Raw genomic sequence first — 18,758 nt, forward strand, 5'->3', positions numbered from 1 at the left:
ACATCTGCCCAAGCCCCTTCCTCATGCCTGGGGTGGTAGGTGAGAGCAGGCATTTCAGCCAAGTTCTTCAAGCAGGGCTGGCCCCCACCTTTCAGGCTGCACATTTCAGGGTAGGTGGCCCGGTCTTTCCCCAACCTTCTTGGGCACAAACAAGCGCTCAGCCTGGATCAGGGCTGGGCACGAGACTAAGATGATGAGGACCCCACCCTGCGCTTGGGAGCTCACAGTAGGGAGGGGGGTACTCCGCCTCAGGAAAGGAGACAGGACAGGAGGGGATGAGCGAGGCGGGCAGTCTGGGAGAGCTTCTTGGAGGTGGCGGCCTCTCCTGGGCTGGGCAACGCTCCCACCCAGCAAGGCTGGTCCCAGAGCAGCCTGCTCAATCTGCCCCGCCCCAGGTGAGCGCCAACCCCGGAGCCCCGGGCCACTTCACGCTACAGATGCTCGAGCTGAGCCTGCGGGAGGAGGAGCTGCGCGCGCAGCACCAGACGGCGCTCCTGCGCCTGCGCGAGAAAGCGCTGGAAGAGAAGATGCGCGCCGAGCTGGCCTGGTTGGAGCAGCAGCGAGGGTGAGCGCACGCGCGGTTCCGCCCCCGCTCGGGCCCCGCCCCGGAGCCCCGGGCAGCGCGGCGTGGCGGCGAACTGACGGTACGGGTCCCAGTGGTGATGGATATTTGCGGAAAGCTAGCTGAGGCAGTGAAGCGCTGGGAGCAAGTCCATAAACACCGATCCCCGCAGTGCCACCTCTCCCGGGGAGCCTGCCTGTTTCGCAGTCTTGTTGCGGGAGACACGCGGCTGTTGAGCACCGTTCGAAACGCACCGAAGTGCTGTTCTGCAGCCCGAGTTTCACTTCCACCACGAAACCTTCCCGCGCCCCTGCCTAGCGCCACGACTCGCAGGGGTGCCCGCTGAGCGCACACGCCTGTCCCCGGCTCCAGGCTGGGCCTCGCGGCGGTTTCCGGCTCCGCGTCCTTGCGAGTGAACAGGCGCAGAGGCGCCCCCTGTAGTCAATGCGTGTCAGTGACGGTGCACTCTGATGCATCGGTAGCTTCTTGACGTTCCCTCACTGGCTTCCAAAAAGTGTACCCCAGTGAAGGTCCTTCCCGGCTCCGGGCTGTGCGTGTGCGTGTGCAGGTCCACGATGCCCCCCCACACACAAAGGACCCTCTGGGTGGGCTGGGGCTCCAGGGTGCAAGGCACTACCCTCCCTTCGTCCGTCAGGCCCGAAAGTGGTCATGCAGAGTAGGTGGGCAGAGTGGCAGCCTGGGCTGGGCCCCCAGGCCCCCCGGGTTCCCCCCGCCTGTCCAAGCTGAGGGCGGGGACCATCCCAGGTCCACCTGGCTGACCGCTTCTGCAGTTTTCCACACCCACTTACTGGATGCGAGGTGAGCAGTGGGTCCTCCTTCCGCAGGTGCCTGGGCAGCAAGGGGAACGCTGCATTGCTGGCGGCCCTGGCAGAGAGACAGCGGCAGGCCCTCAGCAGCCTTGAGCAGGAGCAGGTAAGGGCCCGCTCAACCCCGAGGGGGTGGCAGGCGACCGGCACCCAGTTGGTCCTGCTACCCTCCTGGCTGGGAACGTGAGTGTTCTGCACCACACCGTGATAATTCCCCAGCCGTCACCACCCTCCCTGGGGCTCAGGACCCTGTGGTGCAAGGGGAGCGCCCAGTGGCCAGAGGGGGCAGTGTGGCCTGGATGCCCTGTGGCCCTGCTGTGTGTGGCCTCGTGGAGCCTTGAGAACGGGAGGATGGCAGCAGTGTCTGTGGTGGGGGCTGCAGGGGTGTTAGTGTGGCCAGCACTGGCGGGGGGAGTGTGCTCGACCACAGAGGGGCTCACTAGCTGCTCCGAGCCCAGTGTCCAGGGGCCACTGTGTGGTGGGACCAGCGTTAGCCCCATTTATGCAGATGAAGAAACTGAGGCTCAGTGTAAGGGGCTGGCCCTGCTCAGGGACCCCCAGAGGGGCAATGAGAGGTGGTGCTGTGTTGACAGAAACCCTCCTCCCCAGACGGCCTGTCTGGGCCGAGGAGGTAGGGTGGCAGATGTGAGGATTCTAGGCAGAGGGGGCAAAGGAAGAGACTCGGACAGAAAAATGCAGGTGACAGCATGACCGTGAGCTGTGAAGGGGCCTTGGAAGGGGCTCCAGTTATCACATGGCAAGAGGTGCTGAACCAGGCGGTCTGAGCCCCTGACTGCTGGGGCTTGAGCCAGGGACCCAGCTCTGCCCAGCCTTAGTTTCCTCCTCTGACCTATAAAGGCTGCCATCTCCCAGGGTAGGTGTGCAAAGACCCGAGCATGTGCTCCTGGCAAGGTGGCTCTGCCGAGGGGTCTGCCATCAGAGACGAAGCAGGGACCAGAGGACAGACGCGGACAGTTTAATGAAGGGACCAGTCCAGGGGGTGGGGGCAGTGCCCAGAGCCTGGAGAGAGGGAGGGCTGCATGGGGGAGGCCAGAGGTGCAGCTGGCTTGTCCCAACCCGGGTTGGGGGGCCCAGGGAACAACACCCTACCTTCCCTCCCACCTCCCGCTAAGCCTCCTGTTGGGCAAACCCACGGGGGGCCAACATGCTGAGCAGGCTGAGAAGGGCGCCTGGAGGGGCTCAGGGAAGGCCCCCCTGGAGCGGGCTGCCCCCCCCAGACACCCCCTTTCCCCGCTCATCACGTGGGTCTCTCTTCCACGTGTGCCTTTGTGCGGGGCCGGGGGCTTTGCTGACGGCTCCTCTGGCTGGTTCAGAGAGAACTGCGGTGCCTGCGGAACACCCAGCTGTCCTCACACAAGGAGAGGACGCTGCTCCTGCAGCATCAGAGGGATATCCTTTCCCTGCGGGCAGCCGTGGCGCGTCTGCAGCAGGAGTTCGAGGCCCGGACCAGGCTGCCTCAGGTGGGCGTGCTCCCTGGGCTGGAGGCTCATCGCCTGCCACCGGGCTGCTCCGTGGGACGGTGCAGGCTCCCCATCAATGTGCCTGAGACCCAGAGTGGGGAGGGCCCGGGCAGAGGGTGCGGCTGGAGGGCAGGAGGGGCCAAGGAGGTTTCCTGGATAGCGTGGCCCTCGTCAGGCTCTGGAGGGGTAGCCAGCCCCCTCCACGGTAGGGGAAGGTGCTCCAGGCCCAGAGGTGGAGGTGAGCAGCCCAGTGGGAAGGGGGGGGGCATTAGGCTAGAGCTGGGGACAGGGCCAGTGGCGGCTGAGGCAAGAAGGAAGGGTGGCCTGGGCTCCTGGGGGGACAGCCCCTTGGGAGCCCCGAGCAGCAAGGGTGTCCTTGCTCCAACTCCCTATCCCACGAGCTGTCGCATGGAGGGGGCTGTGTGGACACGGAGTGGGGCCGCCGTCCCCAGCCTGAACGTCCCCTCTGTCGAGATGGGGAGGCTGATGGCCTCACCTGGCTGGGTGAGCCTGGAATGAACTGGGTTCTACGGGTTAGTGGTCACACTGCGGGATGAGCAGCTGGTGGTGTGCGCCCTCCCCCAGGCCCACCTGCAGGACAGGTGACCGGGGCTGCCTGTTTCCAGAGCGTGGCCTTGGGTTTGAGCGCAGTGACCCGGGGCAGCCTCGGGCAAGGACTCCCCAGCCCTGGGCCCAATGTCTGCACCTGTCTGGGGGCTATTAGCACAGATGCAGGGCTTCTGGGAGGTTAGAACCGCCTGTTGCAGCTGGCGGGAGCACCTGTTTCAGCACCCCACGCCAGGCGACCAGCGGCCTCGCCACGTGAAGCCCGCCCCCTGCTTCTCCTAAGAGCAGGTGAGACCGATGTGTTTCACACAGCCCCCGCCCCGTGCTGTCTCTCGTAGACCTCTGGCCCCGAAGTCAAGCCCGCTCAGACGGAGGGGCCGGCGCAGGGCTCATCGTGCCCCTCGACACCACGTGGGCCTAGCAGCCCCACCAGCCACAGCCCCTGGAGAAACCCCGAGAGCCCACGAGCCCAACAGTGAGTTGTCACCGGCAGTCCTGGCCCCGTGCTCACCATTAAAAGCCTTTCCTGTGCTGAATGGCCCCGGTGCTCGTGGCTGCTGGGCCCTGCACCTCTCTGCCCTGCTGAGGGGAGGGCGGCCCTGGGGACCCCGAGGAGGCCCCGCTCCAGCTGGCTGGCCCATGGGAATGTGGGCAGAGGCCAGAGCGGCCCTGGCCCAGTGGGAGGGACACAGCAGGCGCTGGCTCATTCCTAGCTGGGCTGCTGGCTCGGGTGTAGCCTTGGGGTGTCCTCCCTTCTCTGAGCCCGGTTCCTCATCTGTGAAATGGGGACAGGGGTGCCACCATCCCCAGGTGGGGTGCAGTGAGACAAAGCAAGTAGATGGGCCTTGCTCAGGGGCAGTGTGGCCCCCCCAGCTGCCAGGAGCCCCCTCCGAGGCTGGTGTGGGGCTGTCCTACCAGCTGTGGCAGCCGGGCCTTCTCTCACAGGCCTGGCCACGTGGCCACTGGCCTCGTTTTGCAGCAAAAGGGCCTCTCATGGCCGACGAGAGGGCCCTGCCCAGGCTGAGTCACCGTGAGGGCGGAGGGGGAGTCCGATGACCGGTGCCACCTGACCCAGAGCCCTGCTGTGGGAGAGAGCGAGCTGCTTTTCCCATCAAGAGTGTCCTACATCCCTGTGCTCGGAACGCCTCCTTCCCTCTGTCTTAACAAAATGGCCCCAGGGCTGTCTGCCCACCAGCCAGACTCTAATCACAGCAAGCCAGGGGTGAGGACGCAGGAGGCAGCCCCCACCCCGGGAAGGGCTCATGGCCCCCCGCCAGGAGCAGCCTTCACAGGGGCCCCTGCCTGCCTGTGGGAGCACCGGCGCCTCCAGCGGCCCTCTTCCCACGTGGGGGACCCTTTGCAAGCCTCCTCTGCGCAGGGGGGTCATTGCCCATCTGCTGCCTGGCCACCAGCCCCACTTGGCTTCCCCGTGAGAGCGCTTCTCAGCATGGACTGATCTACCCTTCACGTTGCTATCGATTGCCAGGCCCGGGATCTCTGAAGAGGCTTCCAGGCCGACTGTACCCTCTGGGTACCCGGGAGCTCGCTGGGAAGGCTGTGTGGGCAGGGCCGTGAGCACATGCCGTGGGCAGGCCTGGGCCCCGTGGGAGCCGGCCGTCCTCCTAGCGGCCAGGCCTCGTTTGCTTGTCTCATCACACCAGTGAGGCAGGAGCCACTGCTGGAAAGCTAGGGAACAGAGAGCCTGCATACATATGAGGAAGAGTTTCGGGTTTCTTATAAGCACCCCCTCCCTCACTGAGGGAACATCTGACTTTTTGCTGGAGGTCACGCCACGCAGGGAACAGACGTACTTCATTCTTTTGCTCCAACGAGGAGCTCAGGAGAGCTCACAGCGGATCAGGACCAGGTGCAGCCTTGACCTAGTGCCCGTGGGCCACTCCCTGCTCTCAGCGCCCCCCAGCGCTCCTGGCCTGAGCCCCTGGGTGTGCGGAGGGGGTGGGGAGGACAACAACCCTTTCAAAGGGCAAGAGGGGGCTCCCATTCCAGGTTATTTAGCCTGTCCTGCTCCCGAGGCCGTGCTGAGGGTGGGCGATGGGCTCAGGCACAGCCCCCTGCTCTGTCCTCCGCATCCCTGCTCCTGGGGCCAGGCAGGGGCCTGCATCTGGGACACTGCGGACAGCTGCCCCCCAGGCCTTGCCCCAGAGAAGTCAGAGCTGCAGACCCTGAGCTGTCTCCTCCTTCAAAGGCCCAAGATTACAGGCACTAAGGATGGCCCTGTGACCCCACTCGGGGGAGACGCTCAGGGCCACCCCGGGGGTGGGCAGCCGGCTGTGCCCAGTTGTAGTGAGTGCCTGGGGGGAGAGGGAACAGAAACAAGGCAAGCCGAGCCAGAGACAGTGTCGGCGGTGTCCCAGCAGGCCTCCCCGCCAGCACTGACCTTTGGTCCAGGGGTCAGGAGACCTGGCAGCCTTGACCCCCCAGCTGCCTCCTTGAGGCTGTGATGACGGGGCCAGGGGCGGGGGGGTTCCTGATGCTCGTCCGTGTGCCCGGAGCATGGCAGCGGGTCTGGGCGTGTGGTGTCCAGGCCTCCAAACTGCCTGGCCTCCCAGAGCTCAGGTGGGCCCAGTGGCCGGTCTCTGTGCAGCAATCTTGACAGAGCACCCTGTGCTGGGGGACACCTCCCTCCCAGCATGCCCCAGCACTGTACCTGTGCCCCGTCAGCCCCCAGCAATGGCCCCATCTGGGGGCAACAGCCCCCACTTGGGAAGCTGCCTGGTGGGCAGGGCCCAGGCCCTGTTTTACCTCACCCATGTGCTGACCACTCGGCCACCGTCCACAGCTGTGCCCTGGACGCATGCTGTCCCACTCGTGGAGTGTCCTGGTCAGGGCTCGTCACCTGGAGAGGGCACAGCCCAGACGGGCCGTCGCAGCCCCTCTGCACTCTGCCTTGCAGCCCCCCCACTGGGCAGGAGTACGGGACACCCCTCCAGGCCACTTCAGCTGCTGACAGTCACCAGCCACCTCCAAGGCCTGTGTGGGGAGAGGACACGCCTCATGCTGGGGGCCGGCTGGTGGAGAGCCAGAGCCCCGTGGACCAAGGTAACCAGGCAAGGCAGCAGCTGCCGAGGACCGACGGTCACTGTCAGTGGGCCCTGGCCACTTGGGGCAGCACCGGGTTGAGGTCAGGCAGACCTGCGTCCCAGGGAGCCTCGCCCATGCTGTGCGACGGGGCCATCCCCACCTCTCCGTCTGTGAGAGCCGTGCCGGCAGGAGGGTCCCCTGCACACGCCCCCACCACCATTCCCGGGCAGCGTGGGTGGGCCGGCGAGGGGTGCTCCTCCCTGCCCTCGGTCTCCCCCTCTGTATGTCGGGGGGTGAGTTCAGGTGGTGTGCCCGTTTCCCGAGGCTGATTGTTTCACGTGGCTTCAGGATTCCTGGACACCGTGCTGTCCACATCCTGTGTTCCATTCCGTGCCTGTCGATGCTTACCGTCCCTTTGCCTCACAGGAGAGCCCCAACCCAACCCCGGCCCCTTGTTGGAGGAGAAGACCTGGCCTCCGACAGAAAGCCTTGTGCAGAAATTCGAGGACCAGCACTCCCTGGGCGAAGGGGGTCCCTGCGGCCCCTCGGAAGCCAGCGTGAGTCGGCCCTGCACTCCCTGAGGGCAGAGTGGGGGCCTGGCCTGGCTTTGTCGGGTCCTACCATGTGACTTTGGCTGGGCGGATCACCCTGTCCACCCGTGGAGGGTGTGGAGGGGATGGAGCCTGTTTGGCCCTTCCCAGGTGGATTCATCTGTTGAGGGGTCCTTGGAGCGCGTGGGTGGCGGGGGGAGGGTATCTGGTAACTGGGGGTCTCCAGGGCCATCTTTAAGGGGATCTCTTTGTTCCTAACCATAGTCACGGGAGCATAGGGGCTTTACCCACAGCCAAGGGCCACAGACCGATGCCACACCCCGGCTGCGGTCTTTCTCCAACATGTTTCCAGCAGGTGGCTGAAGGCAGCCTAAGCCCAGCAGGGTCGGAATTGGAGCTGGATTTTGCCAGCCGCCCCAGGGAGCAGCCTCCCCAAATGGAAAGCTGGTCATCAGGGGAACAGAGGTGTGAGGTTTGGAGGGCTGCCTGGGCTGGCGGGACCCTCAGGCAGGGGTCAGGGCCCTGGGGCATGGAGATGCCTGTCCTCTCCTTGAGAGACCCTGACTCCCTCCTGGAGCCCCTCGTCCTGGCCTGGGCCCCCAGTGCACCCCCAGCCCTCCCCATGCCCTCCTGAGTTTGACCCCCTCTGGAAACAAAGATGTCACCTGGTGAATTGGCCCAAGATCCAGTGGTGGAGGCAGTAGGAGGGGCCCCTCCAGGGAATATGTGCCTCTGAGCCTCTTAGATGGTAACACCCCCAGAGACCTGAGCCAGCAGGGACTGAGGCCAGAACCCCTAAACACAGGGCCCCTGGCCCCCACCTGGGGAGTCCTGTGCTTTGATGGCCCCTCCATAGGGGCAGATGCCTGGCAGATGGTTGTCAAGCTTATGGGGTAGTTGAAGGCCCTTGCAGAGGCCCTGAGCTGTGAGGAGGAAGCTGGGGGGATGGGGCCTTCTCCGGGGAGCCCCTGGGACATCCCCACAAATGTGCCTGCAGGACAGAGACCTGTTGGCAGGAGGCCCCCTGCGACCCCTTCTCTCGGCCGGAAGCCGCCCGGCTGACTACTACTCCAGGTGATGCCCCGAAAGGCCCTGCCTTGCCCAAGAACGAATCCCCACTCAGGGTCAGCCAACACCAGCTCCTCAGTCAGAGCCAGCCTTCTCCCAAAGCCCCACGGGGGAGCCCTGCCCACTCCCCACCCTCCTGTCACGGCCCTGCGTGGCAGGTGAGTGACCGTAGGGAGAGACCCTGTCCGGAGCCTCCTGTGCCTCGGGGAAACAGAACAGGGCAAAGCCAGCCTCAGTCCTGCCCACGGCAGCCGCTGGACGGGCCCAGACGTGATTCCCTTACCTGTGGTGCTGGGCGTGGAGTCGGGGGCTCAGCCACGCTGGCGCTGTGGACTTTTCTTCCACCCGTCTGGGTTTTTCTGGTTTGGGCCCCTGGCTTAGGGGCCGTGGGGTGTGGGCTGCCGGTTGTCCCTGTGCTGCGGGGGTGACAGAGTGTGAGGACTGTGGGCCTCACCCCTACACTCCGCTCTCTGCAGCTCCCGCACCACCCAGGCCGCGTGCCGGCAGCCCCCTGGAGCTGGGTCCCAAGTCCGAGTGTGAGTCCACCCCCCGGAGCGGCTCGGGGTCCCATGCCGCGTCCTCCGCGAGCGGGCTGTCCTGTGGCTCTCTCCAGGACTTTCAGAAAGTGTCCGCCACTCTGGTGCGGCTTTCTGGGGGCTCCACCTCCCTGTCAGACTGGGAAGCGGGGGAGGCCCCCGACACAGACGCCCGCTGGTCCGGGGAGTTCTCTCCTCAAGACTCCGGGGGCCTCCACCGGGCCGAGAGGCGGGTGGCCTGGGAGAGGCTGGAGGGCAGCGGGGCCGGTCCCTGGCACGGCTCCTCGGCGGAGGCAGGAGGCCCGGCGCCGGGTGGAGGCCTCCTGCAGGCGGGCTGGCTGCTGCCTCTCCCGACAGCCCCCTCTTCGAGGTCGGGGTCAGAGCTGTCAGAGGCATCCAGCGAGGTCTGGGACGAGGAGAACCTGCCCGAGCCAGGCCCTGGTGCCAAGCCGGCCTCGGGGTGCTCCTCACCTGCGGGAGGCTCCTCCCTCCTGGAAAGTGGCCCGGAGCCCTGCTCTGCACCTCCTTCTGCAAGGAGGGAGGAAGCTTCTGCAACCAGTGGGAGCCTGGTCAGTGGATTAAATACAGAAAGAGCCAAACAGGTGTCGCGGGGGGCTACCTGCACGCCACCCCCACACAAAGCCTCTTCTTCCAGTGACTTAGACCCGTCCCTTTCCTCTCCCTCGGGGTCCTCGGCGTCCGAAGTGGTGGACTTTGGCAGAGGAGGACACCCTGGGCCTCTGCCGGCCTCAGCTGGCTGCCCAGAGGGGCCTGGGGACGCTGACCTGAGTCTATCCAATGACAGGAAACCCCAACAGGCCTGGTCTGAGCCTGAACTCCCCGTGAGCCTGCGGGCTCCTCCTGAGGACCCTGTAGGTCTGGTGGCCCGGACCCCCGAGGGCTGGGCGCCTGGGTGTAGGGGGAGGGGAGACTCCCCTGCCCCAGAGGAAGCCTGCCCCACCCTGGCCAGCGGGGTCTTGCCTGAGATCCTGTCCCCCGTGGATGACGTGCTGTCCTACAGCAGTGCCGACCTTCCGTCCTCCACCCATAGGGACGTCAGCCTCCCTCTTCTGCCTCCCCCCTTCCCAGCAGAGAGCGAGGCCAACGCCAGCAGCCTCCACTCAGAAGACTTCCCTCCCCCACCTGAAGATGCCACATCTCCTGGGGGCTCGCTGGGCCCCCGAGGGGAGGATGCCCCCGTCAAAACTGGGGAGTTGCCCTCCTTGTCTGGGGAGGGCCTGCCTGAGGCACTGTCCCCGGGGCCCCAGGGGTCAGGGGTCTGCCCCGGAGCAGGTGGGTGGGGTGGAAGCCTTGGGGACAAATTGGGTGACTTGTGTTCTGATGGGGGAGCCCAGGCTGTGGGCAGCCAGTGCGTGGGGGCAGGTGGTGCCGCGGGAGGGCTCCCACGGCTGCCAGTGCAGCCCCCAACCCCATCCAGAGTGGCCTACGTGGCCAGGGAGGGTCTGCCAATGTTGCTGGCGGCTGGAAGGACGGGGCTGTCTGGCACCGGGCAGGGCGGCCCGGCTCCTGCTTCGGGCGCGGGCCCCTGTGCAGACGTACCCGGCGTGGAGGGAGCCGAGGTGGTGGGTTTGGTCTCCAGCCAGCTCACCAGAAGGATCCTGTGTGACTCGCTAGCTGTGCTCTCAGAGCTGGCCCAGCCAGTGGCCCGCTGACGGAGCTGGCGTCTCCCGAGGCTGACCCGGTGTGTCCCCCAGACTGACGAGACTCCTGAGGGGACAGTGCAGGGCCCGCGGTGACACACAGACACCCGTGACTGCGGAGTCATTGTGCCTGCGTGTGCCCGCGCGTGCGGGAGGCTCCAGAGGCCTGGACCCCTGAGGGCAGAGCGGCCACTCACCATAGCCACCCGCCGCTGGCCGTGCGGGTGGTCATCTGATGCTAAGCCAACGACTGGATGCTGGCGTGACGGCAAGCGCGGTGGGCTCTGTGTTCTTCCGGGCGTTGGGTCCGCTGCTTCCGTCAGGCGCCTGAAAGGGTCCCTGCTCCCCAGAGCCTAAGAGGCAGGAAGGTGAAAGGTGGTTGGGGGGAAGCCCGGGGTGGAGGTGGCCGGGGCAGGTCTGCACCTGCTCACACCCCCGGCGCTGCTGGCTTCTGAGGCCCTGCCTACGGGCCCACCCAGCCGTGCCCGTGAGAGGAGCTGCCAGCTCAAGGGCCAAAGCCCACCAGCCAAGCCTCATCCTGTCCTCCGGCGGTAGGCAGGCCAAAGCCTCGCTGAGTGCTCAGGACTCCTTCTGGAAGACACCAGAACCCTGCCCTGGTGGCCGTCCATTGTCGAATGAGCCCTCGGGGACACAGGCCGTCTTCAGGGGTGTGGGTGGGGTGCTGACCCCTCAGGACTGGGTTCCTCCCATCCGGGGCCTTGGGCTTCTGCAGCCTTAAGAGAGGAGCTCATCCCCTTGGCTGCACTTATGGACCTCCTGGAAGACCCAGACTTTCGTGGCTTGCAGTTTCGATGGGAGACGTCTCCAAAGCTGGCCTGGCAGAACCCCGAGGTCAGCCTGCGCCCTCCACTTTCTAGCTCTGGAGAGGGGCCTCCTCCAGGCAGTCCTCCACCAGGCCCCCCGCTCTGGGGTAGCCGCATGTCCAGGCCGGCTGCTGGCCAGACCCACCTTTGTCACATGCTGGCTGGTCCCGGTTCAGGGCTCGGGGAGGCACAGCGAAGACCCTTGGTGCTGCCTTCGCCCAGCAGAGGCTTGGATGGGGGTGGGGGGACGTGTTCACGCTCTGTAGACACAATTTCCAAACAGGTTCTGAGCTACAGCTTTCTTATTGATTTCCTTCTAGTTTTCTGAACAAATTAGTCCGTAATTTTTTATTTTTCTCTATTTATTGCTGACCCTTTTGGATTTACGAGGCCGTGTGAGAGGAATTATGTATTTTACACACACGTGTTTGGCGTGGTAATAAATCTCCCACATCAAAACCCTGCAGATTTGCCTCAAACTCGATCGCCCCCTTTCTGGTTGCCGTGGGGTGGCTGTGCTCCCAGCTGGACCCTCCAGAATGACCTTCCCTGGGGGCCAGCAGGAGACACGCTTGCGCCGGCGGCCCTGCGCCCACGACAGCGGGGTCCCAGGGGAGCCACGCTCTACGATAACTGATTGTTCAGGTCAGCTCCGTGGAAGGCGTCTGATGCCCGATCTCAGCCGGGGAGTGCGAGCGCGGCTGTGGCCTTGGGGTCTATTGAGCCGACAAGAATTCCACACCGAGACACCGGCTGCTGGGGCCTCGTGCACCTTGGCTCCAGTCCCTACTAACCTCTTGGGCAGATAAATCTTGATACCAGCCTCCAGAGAAGTCATTATCTTTCATAGAAAATGCTTATTTCTCAGTTAAAGCCCACATTTAATTTTCCAGTGATCTGTCTCGTTCAGCTGCCCTGCTTACCCGCAACTCCTGCATAAAATGCCCCCAATGTGCCTTCAGCGCTTCAGATCCCAAACACCAGACCAGCTTTACGGGGCCTTTTGATCCCTTACCCTGAGTGGCCGTAACGGCCGCTCCTATAAAACACAGCTGAGGGCCAGGAGGGCAGGAGTGGAGCAGGGACAGCTGCGTGCACTCCGGGGGGACACACAGTGCCCATCTGGCTGGTGCCTTCTGTGCCCGGGGCACCTGGCCCCCGGGGGTGGGAGGTGAGTGAGCGGCTGGGTCCGCCGGGGCCGGGTTCTCCGGCTGAGCACCCAAGCAAACCCAGTTGAGGTCAGACCTGTCCGGGCCGACTCCCCAGGAAGCATCCGGGCCCCAGAAGAAGGTCTACAAGTCCCACATTGCCCACCCTCCGCCAGGCATCAAACGCCAAGCTGCCCCTCTCCATTTGTTCCCCCAGTAGTGTACCTTTGCCCCCAGCAAGGGCCCTCCCCCCATCCCCATGAGCACAGCTAGGACCAGCAGTAGCATTTGCAAAATGTGACTGCCGGTTTGAGGTACAAGGACAGGATCGTGGGCACACACACCCCCCGCACCCCTGGCCCTCCCAGGGCTCCTGCGACTGCTCCCCTGTAGGGGCTTCCTCCCTCCGGTGGCTGCGTCCACCCAGCCTGTAACATGACCCAGCAGGGCCGCTGTGATGCTCAGAGCCTGTCCCAAATCCTGCTCTCCACCTCTTCCTGGGGGCGTGGCAGGGACCCCTGTCCCCCTGCCTCCACGTCCACCGTCCCTGCCCTCCTCAAGGTGTCATCGTGAGGACACACAGGATTGTCCCCACCAGGCTCTGTCCCTGGCACGTGGCAGTGCTCTGGAATAATGCTCCTTCTAGAAGTTTTCTGGAGAATGGGGGGTGGTCCTGAGCAGCTCCGCCTGGACACCAAATGCCAGCTGGAGGGCAGGGCCCACTCCAGAGTCTGGGCTGCAGCTGGATCCCTCTCTCTGCCCCATGCAGAGCCCGCCCTGTCTGTGGGGCGCAGAAAAGTCTCAGCAGCTCTGCATCCCGGGGCTCGCGCCATCTGGCCACACAAGCTGGTGTGGCCATGGCCCTGGGAGCAGGGAAGGACCTGCGCCTTTGCCCGGCCCCTCCTGAGCGTCAGGGGCACCCAGGTTGGAGACCCCTGCTGTCTAATTTGTGCCATGTGCCCTTAACCACAGTACTTGGCCCCTTGAGCCTCAGTTTCCCCCTCTGTAAAACAGGAACACCAATCCCTCACTCTGAGATGCAGACCTCCCCACCGTCGAATGCCTGTGAAATTGGAGCCATCTGTCTCCTGGAGGCGTCTGACAATTCCCCTTGGCGGCGTGTGTTTCATCCCTAGCGGCATAGTTGCCGCGGGCTGCGCGCCCGCAGAGTGCAGGTGCCTCTTGCAGACTGGGGGCCGGGGCCGGGGTGCCAGGCTGGGGTCGTGGGGCTTGGAGCAGGGCCTGGAAAGCCAACAGAAACTGCAATGCTGCCCCATTTCTCAGACTCTAAGATACGACCCCCCCCCACCTTGTTTCAATGTTTGATACGATCCCCCCACCTTGTTTCGATGTTTGATACGATCCCCCCACCTTGTTTCGATGTTTGATACGACCCCCCACCTTGTTTCGATGTTTGATACGACCCCCCACCTTGTTTCGATGTTTGATACGACCCCCCACCTTGTTTCGATGTTTGATACGACCCCCCACCTTGTTTCGATGTTTGATACGACCCCCCACCTTGTTTCGATGTTTGATACGACCCCCCCACCTTGTTTCGATGTTTGATACGACCCCCCACCTTGTTTCGATGTTTGATACGACCCCCCCACCTTGTTTCAATGTCTCTGAATTTGGCTGCATTTTACAACCGACCCTGCAGTTCAGGGCGCGGCCCCTCCGTGCTGGGCTAAGCCGGGTGCCACGGTGGCTCCACGTCACCGAGCAGGTTTGGGGTGAAGTATCACCCGGCCATGCTGACTGGCCGCAGTGGGGCTCACGGTGTCAGCGGCACCAGGCTGCCTTGCCCCCGTGGGATGGGGCTGGGCCCAGGGAGGGACACCCTGCTGCCACCTGCCTGATGAGCTCCCCCCACGGCAGGAAGGGGGGTTCAGCCGGCACTCCCTGGGACTGTGGCTGGCAGAGCAGGTGACTGGCCTCCTGCCGGCCAAGGAGGGAACAGGAGAACCCCAAAGGCAGTTCAGTGGGGCCAGCACGCACCCCCACTGGCTGCCCCCCAGAAAGCCCCCCTCTGGCTCCCTCAGCACCTGGATGGGAACACGCAAGCCCTGGGGGAGAGTTGTGATGGTGGGACTTGCACCCCGGGGAGGGGAACGGCACAGTCCCTCCAGGTGGCTTTGGGTGTTTGCTGCAGACTGAACTGTGTCTCCCCAGAATTCCTACGTTGAAGTCTTTTTTTTTTTTTTTAAAGATTTTATTTATTTATTTGACAGAGATAGAGACAGCCAGCGAGAGAGGGAACACAAGCAGGGGGAGTGGGAGAGGAAGAAGCAGGCTCACAGCGGAGGAGCCTGACGTGGGGCTCGATCCCACAACGCCGGGATCACGCCCTGAGCCGAAGGCAGACGCCCAACCGCTGTGCCACCCAGGCGCCCCTCCTACGTTGAAGTCTTAACCCCCAATGTGCTGGTGCTGGGAGGTAGCTTCGGGAGGTGGTCAGGGTTTGATGGGGTCATGTGGGTGGGGCCCCACCCTGGCATTAGTGCCCTCATGAGAAGAGGCCCCAGAGAGCTCGCTCTCCCTCTGTCCATGCGTGCACACAGAGGAGAGGCCACGGGAGGACATGGCGGGAAGGTGGCCGGCTGTGCGCAAACCAGGGAGTGGGTCTCGCTGGAAGCCGAGCCTGTGGACTCTGCTCTGGAACGTCCAGCCTCCTGAACTGGGATGAGCGAATGTCCGACATTCAGGAAATGCCGGTCTGTGGGGTTGTGTTAGGAAGCCTGAGCCGGCTGAGACCGCATTCAGGGTCAAACCCCTCCTGGGAGGGGCCTGCATGGCGGCCTGCAGGAGCTCGGCTGGCCGTCTTCGCCAGCTGGGTGATCAGACTGCTGGTCCATTTGCTCAACCATCGTCTCCCGACTTTGTGGCCATGCCTCCCAGGCAGAGGCCTACCTGATCAAAGGTGGAGGGGGCGGAGGCGGGATGGGGGGAGGCCCAGAGGAGGCTGGACTCCACCCCGAGAGCCGCAGGGGCTCCCACGGGCCCCAGCAGAGTAGGAGGGACCCCTGGAAGCACAAGCAGCAGGTCCCACACAAGCTCAGGTTTCCACGCTCCTCCCCAGTCTGCAGCTTGGTCAAGAGCAACTTCCTTCTACCAGCTCCTCTGGCCAAAATCCTGCAGGAAGACACAACCCCTCTGTCTACACTCCGGATTTGATCCACCATGTGTTCTACCTTCAAAATGCTCCCAAAGTCTGACCCTGTCACTGGCACTGCCATGCACCCCTCACCTGAGTCCCACCATCTCTTGGGGGGCTGTGATGGCCCGCCACTGGTCTCCTGCTTCCCACCTCCCCCCCTCCTACACGGCAGCCAGAAGGGCAGAACCACATCCCTCCTCAAAATCCTCTGGTGGCCACATGGCTTTCAGAGCCAGGGCCCTAGAGGGCAGCCTGGCTATGGAGGACCCCCCTCCAGACCTCCTCTCCGCTGGTTCTCTGGTTCCCTCTTCCCCGGCTCATTCTGCTCCAGCTGTTCTTCCAACGTGCTTGCCCCTTCTACCTCAGGGCCTTTGCACATGCCCTGCCTCTGCCTGGGCTGTAGAAGAGCCAAGAGGCCTGAAATATAAGCATTTGACCAGGCCAGTGACTGTTGCTGACTCATGTCTGCTCTGTGACCCACTTCCTTTCTTGTTTGGTTACACAGTTCCGAGAAAATGTTGATATTCGTTAACAATAACGAATAGCAATTAAAAACCAGGTCTGTTGAACTAAGCAAAAACTCAGCGACAGGAGCTGAGGAATCCACTGGTGATGGGGGAGCGGGGCACGAGCAAGGCCGTATCAACAAGCATTGGGGGGGGTCAGGCTCTACCTGCTGAAAACCCGGCAAGCACCCACTGAGCACAGAATCCGCCAAGGGGCCTAAAGAAGACACAGAACATTGGACATAGAGTGTGTGCGGCTAAACCATGGCCCGGATCCCGGGAAGCTAGGACAGAGCGCCATGCCCACCGGGTCCTGGGCGCCGCGGCCTTATATAGAAAAGTCCCTAAACCGACCAGTGGGAAAACGGTCAGCAGGGGCCCCCTGCCCAGAGAAGACTCCGAAAGCCCCCAGGCCAGGCACTGCGGGGCTGCGCTGCCCCCGGCCCTCCCCCGCGGGAGTCCTCCTTTCTGCTCAGGAAGGCTGCCGCCATGCGTGGGGCTGGGCTTCCCCCAGCGCGCTCCGATACGGATCCGGGGGACGCCGGGCGCCGGGGACAACAGGAAGCTGCCTTTCCCAGGCTCGCAGAGAAATCCGCTGTGCTCGACTGGAAAGCCCCAAACTTGGGCACCACAGCACATCCGAATCTGTGGGGCGTCAGGCTACGTGTCCAAGGGGGTTAAGACCTCCTATTAAAAAGTCAAGCTCAGGGTAGCAGACACTGGGGCTTCCGGAGAAGGCACAGGGGCCCCCGTTAAAAGTGAGTTTCCAATCAGCAGCCAATCGTTTGTAAGTCTAACAGTGTCCCGTTAAATTTGCATTTCGGGTGCGGGACCTTTTCAGTTGCCAAATCTGGCGATCCTGGGAAGGGGCGGGGCCTGGCGGGCGCTCGGGGGCGGGGGCGGGCGCGCGCGGCGCACGTGACGCCGGTTGCCAGGGTGAAAGGTCAGGCGCGCCGCGGCACTCCCAACATGGCGGCGGCCGGGGCGGAGGTGGCGGCGGCGGCAGCGGCTGTGCGCAGCCAGGGATCCCCGGCGCCGGCGGCGGCCGCGGCGGCCCGAGCCCGGCGGCTGCCCCCGCTACTCGTGCTGCTGGCGGCGGCGGCGGCGGGCCCCGGGGCGGGCGGCGCGGCGCGGCTGTACCGCGCGGGCGAGGACGCTGTGTGGGTGCTGGACAGCGGCAGCGTGCGCGGGGCCACCGCCAACAGCTCGGCCGCGTGGCTCGTGCAGTTCTACTCCTCGTGGTGCGGCCACTGCATCGGCTACGCGCCCACCTGGCGGGCCCTGGCCGGGGACGTGCGAGGTGAGGCGCGCCCGCGCGCGACCCCTGTGCGCCAGCCCCGCAGCCGGCCCCGGGGGTTGCCCGGCGGGTTGGCGGGTCTGGAGGCAGAGTCACCAGAAGCCCTGTTGCGGCCCGACCTGCGCAAGTGGGGCCGGGAGACCCCGCGTCCGGGCCTTTGTCCTTCGGTTTGCTGACGCACACCCCGCTTCGGCGCCTAGATAGATCCCCGTTCCGTTCCCGAGCCCCCTGCCCTTTAAACCCTCCCCCGCCACCCTCTCCTGGTTTGGGTAGCTGACCATATGGTGGATGCTCTAAGTGAGCCGGCAACTTAGACATCCGGACGCGCTGGAGACCTCTGCGGAGGCGGACCGGGACCTGCAGAGCGTTCCTAGACGCACATCCTCCGAACTGCACGATCCTGCTGCCCACTGGTGACCAATCCCTAGGCCGGCCCTGCACGGGGGAGTTGGGGGCGGGGGTGGTGGTCTGCAGGACCCTCCCCGCCAGCTGGCTGAGCTTTAAAATGGAACGTCAGTGGCTCCGAAGTCGGAGCTGTCCTCAGCAAGTGTGAGGTTTGGCAGGAGTTTAGCTGGTGCTCAGCTAACCTCTAATTATGTATTTCTGTGGGCAGAAGGATAACAAATTGCTACACTTTCTTCCTTCACTTTTGTTTCTAAGTCTTCGATCCTCCTCTCTTGTGATTTTTTTTCCCCCTAACCAGACAGATTGATAAACTTCTTAAAAGCCTAAATAGGGTTTTTGTGCAAAATTGTAAATGATTATCTTTAAGATGCGTTCTTCTCTTATCTCAGGGGTGTTGGGATTCTTGATTCTGAAAGCTTTGTTCTTTGATCTCGTTTTCTTAAGCCCCCAGTGTTTGGAGAACCGAGGTCAGAGACTAGGAGGTGGACAGAGGGCTCCTTATTAGGTTCTCTTAAAGACTTTGCTCTGAGAACAAGCAAGCACTTTGATAACACAGAGAACTTTTCAGTTGTCATTTGTTATGTAGTGGCAGAAGCAGATATGTAAATGCAAATGGGAGTATCTGTGGCAAAATATTTGTTGCCTGTTTTGTGCATATTTTGATTTTCTCATTTAGTATCTGAAACATAAATATAGTAAACCAGATTTGAACATTGCAAATTATTCTGTTGTTGAACCAGCACATAAGGAGCCTGGAAAATTGTCCCTGGAACTTGAAAGGAAGGTTTCTTCTAGAAAAGAAGAGTGGTAAAATCCATACCTAATGGTGTGATTAACTCAGCTTTTAGCTAAATAAGGTTACCTTAAGAGGATTGGATGCTGTCCAATTCAGGGCAGGAAGAAGGCCTGAGACGGAAGGGAGATATGGCTGAAAGTGAAAAGCAGCTGTGGCCCGAAAGAGGGTGGGGACAGCTGCAGGGCACCTGGGCAGAGCCCTCGGCCCTGGGGAGTGGCCCACTCAGGGTCCCCAAAGAGAGATCACTTGGGGACTTGCTAGAAACACGTTGTTGGCCCTAACCCAGGCCCACTGGGTCAGAAACTGGGCAGGAGGCCCAGCATCCTG

At 63.3% G+C, this 18,758-nt stretch overlaps 2 protein-coding genes across 2 annotated transcripts in view; both read left to right on the forward strand.

Moving 5' to 3' along the window:
* Positions 1–11,577, forward strand: part of CCDC187 (coiled-coil domain containing 187) — a 37,265-nt gene extending 25,688 nt beyond the window's left edge. The window contains exons 14-22 of the mRNA XM_087869667.1: positions 396–565; positions 1,408–1,495; positions 2,724–2,870; positions 3,776–3,912; positions 6,043–6,497; positions 6,906–7,036; positions 7,383–7,495; positions 8,028–8,104; positions 8,575–11,577. Of these exons, the coding sequence (XP_087725793.1) occupies positions 396–565; positions 1,408–1,495; positions 2,724–2,870; positions 3,776–3,912; positions 6,043–6,497; positions 6,906–7,036; positions 7,383–7,495; positions 8,028–8,104; positions 8,575–10,307 (3,051 nt within the window). The 3' untranslated portion in view covers positions 10,308–11,577. The remainder of the gene's footprint in view (positions 1–395; positions 566–1,407; positions 1,496–2,723; positions 2,871–3,775; positions 3,913–6,042; positions 6,498–6,905; positions 7,037–7,382; positions 7,496–8,027; positions 8,105–8,574) is intronic.
* Positions 11,578–16,900: 5,323 nt separating this feature from the next.
* QSOX2 (quiescin sulfhydryl oxidase 2) overlaps positions 16,901–18,758 on the forward strand; it is a 30,982-nt gene continuing 29,124 nt past the window's right edge. Inside the window, exon 1 of the mRNA XM_045803682.2 lies at positions 16,901–17,233. Coding sequence (XP_045659638.1) covers positions 16,903–17,233 — 331 coding nt within the window. The 5' untranslated portion in view covers positions 16,901–16,902. The remainder of the gene's footprint in view (positions 17,234–18,758) is intronic.

Source organism: Ursus americanus, chromosome 18 (genome assembly GCF_024610735.1).
Source record: "Ursus americanus isolate L20-20 chromosome 18, mUrsAme1.1.p, whole genome shotgun sequence".
Lineage (NCBI taxonomy): Eukaryota > Metazoa > Chordata > Mammalia > Carnivora > Ursidae > Ursus > Ursus americanus.